We start from the raw sequence: 12,617 nt of genomic DNA on the forward strand, positions 1-12,617 counted from the left end.
TAACTTTTTTCAACAACTAAACACAGCCGAAGAAGCCCAACTGAAACCAACAGTGGAAGATGGAGGAACTTTTCAACGGCGCCTGTCTTACGTGGCCATCTATCCTGCGCTGCTTGCTCCAGGAGATCAATCAGGTTAATTGTCAGGTATATACGCTAACGTAAACCTTGCTGAATACTGACACCAAAACACCGCGGCAAGATAGCACTTGATAATGCACACCGACCACTTGACGCCGACCCGGCCGGATACGGTGCAGATAATTTAAAACCGTCGTTATCCCCGGTGCCCCAGTCAAAGATCGTACGAGAGCGCTGCTGATCGCCGATTAATCCAATTTCTCTGTAAAACAATCAACAGACTATAAATCCCATATATAAACATGCATGACACGGTTGCAGACTGGATAAAGTGTGGGGCCCATAGCGTGGCGGTCGGTACGCGTACTCGGTAGGAGTACGTGGCCGGCTCGTGGCCCGACGCGAGAACGCGGTTTGTCAATGCAACATAGACCACGCAGGATTGAGAAAAAAGAGTAATAGAAAAAACATAGAAATTAAATATCACACTTATTGGATTCGTATGGGATTTTAAAACACAGGAAAGTCTTCAAACTGTCGTTTAATTAGCGCACAGGAAAAACACAGGAACCTCAGACACATGAAGAGGATAACATGAGGTAAGACCTCATGCTTATTTTCCTCCAAAATTGCTCTAGTAAGGTTCATTCCATAGGAATTTCAAAGAAATTGATAGGAAACAATCCTTTTTTCAAATGACTCTATAGAATTATTTCCCATAGGATAAAATTCTCTAGAATTCCTATGGTTTTTTCTTTGATTCAAATGGGGCCTTAGTTCAACCTAACTGCCTTAAACTTTCAACTTTTTATCACATCACATCACATCCAAAACTTTTTTACACACATAAGTTTTCAATTTTTTTCCCAAACTTTCAACTTTTTTCAAACTTCTAACTATTTTTCCAGGAACTAAACACACCCGTAATGTATTACGTGTGTGCACGTTCCACTTCCAGCAGGTGGCCGGTGAGCGCGTACGTTTGGGCCAATGCAGGAGGTGGGGGAGGGACAGAAGCTTCAGTTCGATCATCTCGACGGGTGTGCGCCTTTACGTACGTGCACATATATCGTTGAAGACATGCATCACGACAGTGAAAAAAGTAATTATATATTACATCTGTTTTAGACTTCCATAATGTAGTCTAAAAGTGGTTCATAAGCAATATAATATTTGTTTCAGCCACCTAGCAATACTGGAATTAGTTCATAACAAAGAAATAACAAAAGCTACACATAAGCATTTGAGCTGTCCATAGAGAATAAAATATATTATTTGCCTCAATCTCTTCTCTCCTCCTAATACTATTTGCTATCCATATACATTGTGAATGTTACAATAGTTAAAGTTTATATAAGTGGGTCCTATTTATATGGACTACTTTTGCTATATATACTGTTGTTGCCCTCATAATATGAGGTTCGCAGAATTAAACACACGTATTAAAAAAGAAATATAATTAAATGTGAGAATGTGATGATTGGTCAAGAAGTGAAGATATGGTAAAAAGGAGAACATTGGTGTAAAAATTATTATGTTTTGGGATAAATCTTAAATACTGGAAATTACTTTCTCTATCCCAAATTGATCATATAACCAAATGACACAAAGACTAGGAACACCAAGACATCCTCATTATGAAATTAATACTCATCAATCAAGGTACTCCATAGATCGCTTCGTGTCCGGTAAAAAATTCACACTTTAAATGTTGTATGGGTTGAACCAATGAAAATTACACTCGATTGGTTACATACATGCATGCAATGCATTTTACGATGTAAATTTACTCTTTGCACGAATAAGTAAAAAACACTTTGCTAAATCATGATCATTTTGGAAATCTCAAAAAAATTACGTGATAATCAAATTGGGATGGGATGGGATAGAGTGAGTATATTTCAGAACGGGAAACGTATTTGACTAATTAAGTGACTAACCATCACCATCAGATCGTACGTACGTGTCCTTACTAGTGTTTTACTAGCTGAAGAAACTTTGCTGGTAACTATAACGAACGGTTTGTATCTGTGTATAGATGATATCTAAGACCGTTACTTCGGTGCGCTGTTGGATGTGACGAATGGTTGAACACGTCGGTGGTTGGTGTCGTCGGTCTAGCGTGTATCGGTGTATGGCCGGTGTGCGTGTGGTGCGGTTAGCTCTAGGAATGGGCGAGGACTACTTGCAGCTGCTGCTGGATTAGACCTCCTCCTTGGACGGTCGAGCTCACCCAAGAGGAGTCATCCATGTATTATGAGTCGCATCCATCTCTGTTTCGATCGAGAAAGGGACACGTACCAACTAACAACCGATCGATGCCAAATATATACTCCTACGTTGTTGGCCACAAAGTGAAAAAAAAAAGAGAGAGAAGAAAATCTCTGCACAACTCAGCTGCCAAGTAGAAGTAGAACTACCGGCAGAACAACCAGGCTATTGGAATTTGGAGGTCCATACGACCCGTGAGAGCATCAAATCTTCGCCCGTTCAAACAGTATACACCCTAGCTCTACATTTCAATACATAGCCAAGCAAAAATTCTTGTACATAGAACGCAGTATTTTGTTTTTCTTGTTTTGTTTTTGTTTTCAGGTGGGCAGGGTGGCTTCCAGATTGCCATGCAGTTCCAGCTGCGATTGGTCCGGAGGCAAAATCAAACAGGTGACACATTGTTGGCTGCGTGCATGCATGTACACGCGCTGGATTCAGCCTGCCTGAATAACACGCATATCCAACTCTTATCCATATATTGTATTATGCTTGCGTGCATATACCATTCGACCAAAAAAATATTATACACGAATTTATATAATAGAGACTATATATCTAAAAGTTCACAAATGGTATTCAATAAGTTTGTGCTTTATTTGTTTCTATTGGTGTTAGTGCCGGCGTGCGTATCTGCCGGTTCGGAACTTTTCTTATATATTGTTTTAGTGCCTGTTCGCTCTGACGAAAAAAAATTATCAAAACTTTAGCATAGTTGCCAAAATTTTAGTAAAATTTCTTATAGTTACCACAATTTGATAGTAAACTAAATGTAGCTACTTTTTTAACAACTTTACCAAAATTTGGTAAGGTTGAAAATGACATCAAAGTGAACAGGCCCTTAAGCTATGATTGTGTTTGGATTTTTTTTTAATAATTGGCTGTAGCCTATGAGCAAAGGCTGGATTCTATTCCGTTATAAAAAAAACTAAATTTATGAGAGAGAGAGAGAGAGTGAGAGTCTGTGGCTTGGGATCTCGGGTTTGGATCGATCGATCGAACTGCGGTGCAGAATCTAGGATCAAATTCAGATCTGCAATTGATCGAGCATGCATGCGGTAGCATAGTACTAGCATGCAGGTAGAACAATCCAGATACGTACAGGTCCAAGGCAGAGCTCTCCAATCGTCCAGAACACACTCAGCCATGCATGCCATGCAGCATGATGCTACGTACGGCAGTTCTCGATCGATCTGCTCTTCTTTAGGCCCAGTTTAGTGCCCAAACAAAACCTTTTTACTTGTCACATTGAATATTTAAACACAAAATATAGATGAAAAAAACTATTTACATATATTGCGTGTAAATTACGAGATGAATCTTTTAAACCTAATTGCACTATGATTTAATAATGTGATGCTACGGATATTTGCTAATGATGAATTAATTAGGCTTAATAAATTCATCTCACAGTTTATGGGCGGAATCTGTAATTTATTTTGTTATAAGACTACGTTTAATACTTTAAATGTATGTCCGTATATTCGATATGACACATACTTTTCACCCCTAAAAACTAAACAGGGCCTTAATTGTCTCTCGGACTTTAGTAGCCTGTGCGCACCGTTCTGCATTTCTTCTTTCCCAGCGGCGTGCGAGGTGCATTCAGGCATATGGCGCGCCAAGCTTGTCAAAGTTAGGCAGCACAATTTGCTGTGCACGCCCGACGACTGATCTCGGCTCTACCTGCTAGCTCCATCTCTTTCAGCCAAGTTCATCGATGGAGATACAGATCGATCAACTAATTAATCTCTAGAAGGTAATAATTACTAATCAACTTGGTCGATTGTTCTGAACATCTGGATTGTTCAGAGACTGAAGGAGGCCGGCAGCATCAGACATTCAGACCTGCCTGCTGAATCTGGCGCATCACGCAGGATATCGCATTTTGCCGCTTCAGGCCTGGGGAAATTTTTTCTTGTTTGATTGTCCTATCGGATATATAGACACACATTTAAAATATTAAATATAGTCTAATAATAAAATAAATTACAAATTTCGTCAGGAAACTACGAGACGAATTTATTAAGCTTAATTAATTCGTCATTAGCAAATATTTACTGTAGCACCACATTGTCAAATCATGGCTCAATTAGGCTTAAAATATTCGTCTCGTAATTTACACGCAATCTATGTAATTGTTTTTTTACCTATATTTAATACTCCATGCATATGCCCAAACATTCGATGTGACAATTTACTATAGCACCACATTGCCAAATTATAGCTCAATTACGCTTAAAAGACTGGTCTCGTAATTTACTCACAATCTATGTAATTGTTTTTTTACCTATATTTAATATTCCATGCATATGTCCAAATATTCGATGTGACAGCGTGAAAATTTTTGTTTTTTTTAACTAAACAGGGCCTCAGTTTTCTGCATTTGTACGCAGAGCATTTATACGTAGGTACACAGTACATGCTGATGAACTTGGGGCAAAGCTAGAGGCAGACGTACGACGGTCAAAAGATACGAACATCAAGAGAAGAAGCTTCAGGGCGTACCTACATTGTACACGTTCAATTTTATTCATCCTTTGTTATTCTGAAGAAAAGAATAATAAAGGCAGGAATGTTCAAGATGCATCACCCTCTTGTGATTCCTCTGCCTCCCCCTTTGTTCTCTCCGCGCATTCTTTTTTGCTCTCTTGTGATTCGTATTGTTTTGGATATATTGCTGCGATCAATATTTGAATTACACGTCAAAAAGTATAGTTCACAAAAAAGACGACCACCGCTTTGATATATCTCAACTCTTTGAATCTCCCCTATTTTTTTTTCATTTCCAGCTTGTTCGTGTACATAATACATGGTTGTTTGTCCATTTGGGTGACACCTTTCATTAGGAAAAATCTACTCTCTCCTAAGGATTCCTATCTTTAAAATAATAACAAAAAAAGCCTTTCCAGGTTCTCCTAACTCAGTTTTTTTTTAAGTTTACCAGTTTTACTTTGTTTTTGGGAGGATTGTTCACCAAAAGGGCAGTATATTTATGGCACCACATGTTTTATGGAAAAAGAGGTCAATTTTTTATACACAATAAACTACATATATTTACACCGATTTTTTTTCTAAAAAAATACACTGTAAACTTACATTGTATTTTTTTTCTTATACACATTATATAAAAGAATTTAAAACTATTGATTACCTACTTGAAAGTGGAGATAAAAGAGATGGAAAAATACTTACATATAAAAGGGAGGTATCAATCACATAGGAAAAACTAACTAAAAATCAAGAAAAAAAATGCGGCGACATATTTTCATAAAAAAAATGTTCGCGAAATGTTCAATCTGGCCATATAAATTCCCAGAAAGAAAAGCTGATATCTACTTCGGCCCAAAGAAAGAACCCGACTTAATCATTGGGCCACCAAGAACTATACGTGAGCCCATGTGAATCAGCCTTAATCCTTCGCCTTCGGAATAAGTTCACTTGAGGTCCCTTAACTTGTCAATGAATCCGATTTTCGTCAAGTGAACTTATTCCTTCGCCTTCCGGTGCCCCAACAATTCTTGAGGCCCAATCTATCCGGCCCACCTAAACCTCCTCCGGCGACAGCGTTGGCGAGTGGAGAAGGGCACGGCGGCCGTGTAGCCTGGAATCTCCGGTGCTCCTCCGGCGAGCGGCGGCGATGGACGGGGGCGGCGGCGATGCCGTGGACGGGGAGGCGAGCGGCGCCCGGTTCGAGTGGGACGAGGACTCGCAGCTCTACTACCACGCCAGGTACCCCAAGTGCCCCCCCTTTGCCGCTTGTCTTCTCGCCTCCAGGGCTCCGATGCTTCGCTCTTCGACTTTGGGTTGGGCGTTGCGAGGGGTTGCTGCTGCTCGAACCCTAGATTGCACGCCCGGTTGTTTAGGCGATCGGCTGATGGGGAACGTGGTTTGCTTGCGCATACGGCACGATGCCTAATTTTTGTTACTGAACAAACCCTAGTAGCTCTGATGTGGGAACTGGGAAATAAGTAACTAACAATTTTGGGAACAGCGATTGTTGCATGATGCCTAATTTTTGTGAATTTTTTTGGTATAATTGTTCGTTAACTCTCTCTTGCTTTCGTGGTTCATACTTGAACCCATACAGGCATATAACGAGTTAGGGAGTTGAAGTGCTCAATTAACCAATAAATTTTTAAGTAGTTACAGTATGTTCTTTCATCAGTTGTATCGGTAACTAGCAGTGCTTTGTTTCAAGTTCTACTTATGATATTTACTTGAACGTTGACTGTATCACTTTCAGTACTGGGTTTTACCATGACCCCGTCGCTGGATGGTACTATAGCGGTAGAGATGGTCAGTACTACATCTATGACAATGGAAATTACGTGCCATGGACACCAGATGCGGTAAGTGGGACTTCAGCTGGTTTTGCCAATTTTATTTGCTTGTCATTGGCTCTGCAATTTCTATGATCTTACATCCATATTCACAGGGCAATGAACCCAAAACACATAATCCATGCGATGAATCTAATCAAGATTTCCTGGAACCCTCATGTATGTTTTGTTATTTGAACATGCCACAACTTTTGATTTCAGGACATATGTGTTCAGCTTTCCTAGCTTCGACCTCTTTTATTTTGTTATCCATCTCTTCAAAATTTTGAAACAGTAATGTGCAACCTTGCAATTCATATCAAATTATCAATGATAGTAATTATATGTCATAGTTGTGAAAAGAAACCTGTAATGTGAAGAGTTATTTTTACCTTGATAGAAAATGGGCTGTCCTACCATTTTGGGAACAAATTGTGGAAAAGAGAACTTTTATATAGTTGGATTTGGGGAAAAAAATAATGTGAGTGCTTTTCATGTTATAGCAGGATTGGAACAAGATATACCAGATAACCAGAATGAAACACAACGGCCACCATCAGAATGGTTATTGCACAAAAATTCTATGCTCTTGTTTGATGAATTTTCTTTTTGTAGGTCTTCTGATGTTTTGTGTTTGCGTTTTGCATACAGGATGGAGGAAACATTAATCAATATGTTCTTGTCGGGCTATTCTAATGCAGAGGTCAATGCTGATATTTCACTTGGAGACTCACAAATAAATGGTTGGTATATTCCTTTTCTCCACTTAGTTTTCTTGTTTTGGAATTTTCTTAACTTTGTATTGTAAAACCCTAACTGAAATATGGTCTCCAGACGGAGATAGTAGTGAGACAGCTGAAAATAAACCTGGTAACTTCGCCTCGGAAAATGCACCATCCTCTCCATGTGATGCTTCCTTGCACCAAACAGAAGATGAATTGCAAAATGAGAATTCGACAGCCGTGCATGAATCTCTGAGTGAAGGTGAGAGGCCACTATGTCACCATTGTCATTTTCAAGGTGTATTGTTTCAAAAGTTGATGCAACCAGGAAATGCTTAGCGAGTCCTGGACACTGATGCAAGTTGATGCATGTTCTCTTCAGTCTGATATTTGGTTTTGCATAATGTTCCCAGAGGAAGAGAAATGGCTTGCTCAGTATGGTCAGGTAGAGCAAGAAATTGATGATCAACCATTATTTCCGAGCATCGATCTCTGGGATTGGGATATGGTCAAAGAATCAGTTAGTAAAGGTCAACCCATGGCCAGGCTTGTGGGACGTTTAGTTAAGGGTTCTAGTAAGCCTCATCCTTCTCTGCCTGCTCGTGGTGGCCTTCTAAGAACTGCCCCTGTGCATGAAGTTCATCTTGATCTTGTGCGTGTTTCATCAGGTAAGACTATAGGCTCAGCATAGATAAGAAATGCATAATCTTTGAATACTAAGAAACATTTTATTTTACCGGTAAATAAAACTTCCTTCTGCTGTCAAACACCATTGTTTGAGCTAAAACAATTTGATTTTCCTTATTTTAATTTTAATTTTGAAAGGTGGAATATTGTTAAGAGAAGCTCCCATTGTTTTTTTGTGGTTTTACGTTTTGATTGACAATTTGGGGCTACGATGTATTGCTTACAATTATGCACTTGTCGTGTCATCAGGAAAAATATACAGGCTAAGGAACCCTAGCAGGAAATACTTAGCCTCTTTATCATCATATGACTCGTCCAACCCAACAAAAGACTGGGGTTTTCCCAACATATATGCCAATTCCGACAATGATTTGGATAAACAGTCATCAGCACAGTGCCAATCGGAAGTCATGGATGTATTTTCTATGAAGGGTGTTTCAGCTGCTAGTGCCAAGGTAAGTAAAGAAGAACTGATTGGACTCATTATCATTTGCTAAAGTAGTGCTCAGAACACTGCTAGTATTTTCTATGTTTATAATATTTTCTACAAAAATGTCATATCTCTAGGATTTTAAAGTATGCATTTTTTTTTGCCATTTTCTTGGTCGTTAATGTTCTTAACATTAGTGATATTTTCATATGTTCTTGATATTCCTAGGAGCACAAGATAAATGCTTATAGGGACAGAGCTGCTGAGAGAAGGATCCTACACCGTGGTATAGGGATAGGACCTGGACAGAAACAAAGTAGCAGCACCAATTTTTATGAACATGAGGAAACAAGTGAGGGCATGGATCTGATGGGAGGTGCATCAGTAGATATGAACTTCCGTTCCAGTGGCTTGAATTCTGCCAAGAAAATGATGGAGAACATGGGCTGGAAGGAAGTATGTTTCTATCTTATGTCCACTTGTTGGTGTTGGTGAATGCCTTTGCTTCTAGGATGTTGGCAAAATTGCTTCCAGCACTTAATGCCGAACTCTGTGGAATATAAATATAAATATATTTTTGGAAAGAACACATTCAACTTAGTTTAGTGCAAATACCAGCTCCCACAAATTTTAGTGCCATGTGGAGGTCAGGGCAGCCATATCCTGCAGATATTTATCAACTTAGATTGCATACATTACAGGCAGTTATTTTTATCATTTGATTCAATGTATATGTTTTGTCAAAAATATTCTTTTTGAACCAAGAGTAGCTAGGAGTAAAGAAATATAATGTTTTGTGAAAATGTTTGTTATTTATTCAGGTTTTGTGGAACACAAGTAAAACCAATGGTCAGATTTATATTTCTGAATATGTATTTGACTCTCCCATTGATTTTCTTTTGTCCTGACAAATTTTTTAGGGCGAAGCCCTTGGGAAGAGCACAAAGGGTATGGTAGAACCCATACAGCCTACTGTCAACAAACATGGTGCTGGTTTGGGGTGGAAGCAAACCCGCTAAGATGTTTGTAATCGCTGAACTTTGGTGATTTCAGGTACATGTTTTGTGGCTTGAGGTACATCTATATTGCATCACATATGACAGAAAGGACATTGTATTAAACTTATATCTTTCTTCATTAGCTTTTGCAGCCTATCTTATGCAATTTAAAAATGAGCATGCTACTTAATAAGAAATTTGTATGTTATGCCTAATTTTCCACATGAGTGGGAATGTGCACGATTTTAACTAGCATATGTTAACAAGCTGCCTTTTTTTTTGCGTTGTTGATTCAGGTATGAATTCTTCTACAAAAGAAATGATGTAACTGAGACTGTTCATCTCAGAAATTCGCACCCTTCTTGGAGGACGCTGTGTTTAGTACTACAGGCAGTAAAGGTTGTGCTTCCTACTTATGTCTGGTTTGCGACATACTGTATCTAGGAAGTTTGTTAGTTCTCTGGGTTAAAATTGGGCATGATGATTTGTTGTTATTGGATAGATGAACTAACATTACTAGTTACTAGTTTGTGCCGTACTGCATCTAGGAAGTTTGTTGCTTGACTGATGTTCTCTTGGTTAAAATTGGGTAGAACATCATTGACATTGGATAACATTACGAGAAAGAAACAACAACGTATTGAAAACTTTATCAACAAAATTGTTGAAGAAAAAGCTATCTTGACTTCAATTTTGTCTCCTTTTTGACCTAAAATACTGGCATAATTTTAGTACTGTTCAAGTGTAAACACCACCATAGTTTTGGTTTTCCCTGTTGTGCAATTGATAAAAGTGCAGTCTAATGCTACTTGCAATGCTTACATTCAAATTATACTTTTCATATTCATAAATCTTGATACCTGGACAAATGCTTTGCAATTTGTTGTGCCTATTATCTATTCCCTCTGACTGTGGAAGTGAGAAATGTTTTACAAACATGAGATGAGTTGGAGCTGCTATTTGTAACTCGTCCTATATATTTACGTATCTGTAAAAGGGTATAAATGCACTTAAGCTTGTCGTTCTTTAATCATGAGTACTTAGGTGTGCTTTAGACACCATTATTTTCTACTGTCAAGATGCTAGTATACTACTGCATGTAGGTATTTGTTTAGAAAGTATAACAATACTTTGGATTTCAGCATTGTTATCTTATTTGATACCATGCATTGACCATTGCACCTACCTAACTTCTTTCTAGCAAATTATATCAATTTGTTTGCTTATTTTGATGATGACTCATTGCATGTCGCATAAGTGTGATGACCATGTCGTAAAATTAACGTAGGACAGTAATTGAGCTTCACAAGAATCTGGAAAGGTACTATTTTGATGTCGTGTTGTTTCAACATTAGTGCAAGAGCATTTGGGACCTCCTAGGATTAGTCATCTTGCACTTCATGTTGTACTCCCTCCATCCCTAAATGTTTGACGCCGTTGACTTTTTTAAACATGTTTGACCGTTCGTCTTATTTAAAAAAAATTAAGTAATTATTAATTTTTTTTATATCATTTGATTTATTGTTAAATATATTTTTGTGTATACATATAGTTTTATATATTTCACAAAAGTTTTTGAATAAGACGAATGGACAAACATGTTTAAAAAAGTCAACGGCGTCAAACATTTAAGAAAGGAGGAAATATGAATTAGTACCTTCGACAACAAGTCTGTTTCAGCGGAATAGAATTATAGCAAAAAGAAAAGGCTAGTCTTCCTCGGGAGTAATTAACAACCCAAGAATTTTATGCAGAGGCTGAAACTGCTGATTGTGAGCAAGTAAGGTATATATACTCTAGACTGATTGAAGATGATGAGATCACAAGGAAAAGAGAGAGGACGAAGGTGGTTAGGACTGTTTTTTATGCGTACTTTTGGCCTAATTGCTTTTTAGGGCGGAAAGAAATAAAGGTCTAAGTTCCACCCCCTCAAATCCCGGGCACTGCTCCCAATATGGTTCTCTAAAGAACAGTGGTCTTGTTGTACTAATCACTAAAGACGTGGCTTCATCTGCTCAAGTGTGAATTTGACCCTCAGCCATCTCTGTACTCCATATTTGAATGATGATTTCACATTAGTGCATAATTGAACATGAGTTGTCAATTCCTCCTGATTTGATTATCAGCAACTCGGTGGCTTTTGCTTTGAGTTTTTTTTTCAGAGACTTTGAGTAATTTTTTGATTGTAAGATTCACCAAAGTTTATACGTTGGGACCCTTGCGGTTGCAGGAACCTGCGGAATTGCGGAAAGCTGGTAACTGAAGAGCGGGAGAAGATTGTGAATATTCCTGACGGAAGTAATTGACTTAGTTTCTGTTCACCCTTTCAAGTTATTATCCTGCGTTGCATGTATAAATCTTTTCCCCTTTTGAGACTCTAATTCACAAGCTCCGTTAATGTTGGAACCTATTTGACAACAATGCTCATCCTTTATTATATGGTGCAGTCTATGGATCCTTTCTAAAGAAAGTGAATACCGAATGGATTTTCTCTGAACTAAAATCATAAATGTACTCCGATTAACATCTGTTTAGTGTGGATTCTAGCCCTCAAGTTTGTTGTGCTGGAATGGATGAAAGATAAATGAACTTATTATTTTTCATACAGCAGAAGAGTAAAAAAAAAAAAGGAACTGTTTATTTTTCAGCTGACAGAAGAGTTAAAGATTAATGGAGCATGCAAGCCTGCAGCAACCGTTCTATGACTTCCATCCATCTGCTAAGGCTCACCATTAGGTACGCCAAAGGCAGCCAAACTTTTGTCCCGTCCAAGTTGTTTGTTTTTTTGTCATTAGTATCTACTATGCGGTGCCTTCAATTTTTCATTTTGATCAGTATAAGTTGTAGCTTTTACTGTAAGGGATGTGCAGTGCCTGAAATCAAAGCAAGACTATATAGGAGTATGCATGTATATAGGATTGATCGGTTTCAGTTCTTATCAGTTAGTAACACTCCTAGCACTTCATCTTAAGAAAACACCTAGCACTATGTGATTAGCTATTACTTCCTCTGTCCCAAAATGTAAGCATTTTTGAGGTTGACATGGGTATTAAGAAAATATGTGAGAATGATTGAAAAAGGTGTGTGATTGGTTGAAAAGAGAAAGT

General features: G+C 38.2%; 1 protein-coding gene and 1 long non-coding RNA gene across 10 annotated transcripts; both read left to right on the forward strand.

The window, feature by feature from the left end:
* The first annotated feature begins 2,458 nt into the window (after positions 1-2,458).
* On the forward strand, positions 2,459-4,964 carry LOC136354947 (uncharacterized). The gene is made up of 3 exons (XR_010738871.1): positions 2,459-2,577; positions 2,676-2,744; positions 4,748-4,964. It is a non-coding gene; the product is annotated as an uncharacterized lncRNA (long non-coding RNA).
* Positions 4,965-5,874: 910 nt separating this feature from the next.
* Positions 5,875-12,038, forward strand: LOC4327632 (SUPPRESSOR OF ABI3-5). Of its 9 annotated transcripts, none has more exons than XM_015769105.3 (12): positions 5,875-6,083; positions 6,598-6,703; positions 6,790-6,853; positions 7,177-7,237; positions 7,325-7,416; positions 7,508-7,657; positions 7,809-8,063; positions 8,332-8,537; positions 8,741-8,968; positions 9,433-9,565; positions 9,807-9,909; positions 11,741-12,038. In XM_015769105.3, exons 1-10 carry the CDS (start codon positions 5,992-5,994, stop codon positions 9,529-9,531), a joined length of 1,353 nt encoding a protein of 450 aa, XP_015624591.1. In that variant the 5' UTR covers positions 5,875-5,991; the 3' UTR covers positions 9,532-9,565; positions 9,807-9,909; positions 11,741-12,038. The 9 variants fall into 9 exon arrangements, with proteins under 9 accessions (XP_015624591.1, XP_066163048.1, XP_015624601.1 ...); XM_066306951.1 differs by having other exon boundaries at positions 6,640-6,703; XM_015769115.3 differs by lacking the exon at positions 11,741-12,038 and adding an exon at positions 11,265-11,593.
* The last annotated feature ends 579 nt before the right edge of the window (positions 12,039-12,617 follow it).

Source organism: Oryza sativa, chromosome 1 (genome assembly GCF_034140825.1).
Source record: "Oryza sativa Japonica Group chromosome 1, ASM3414082v1".
Taxonomy (NCBI): domain Eukaryota; kingdom Viridiplantae; phylum Streptophyta; class Magnoliopsida; order Poales; family Poaceae; genus Oryza; species Oryza sativa.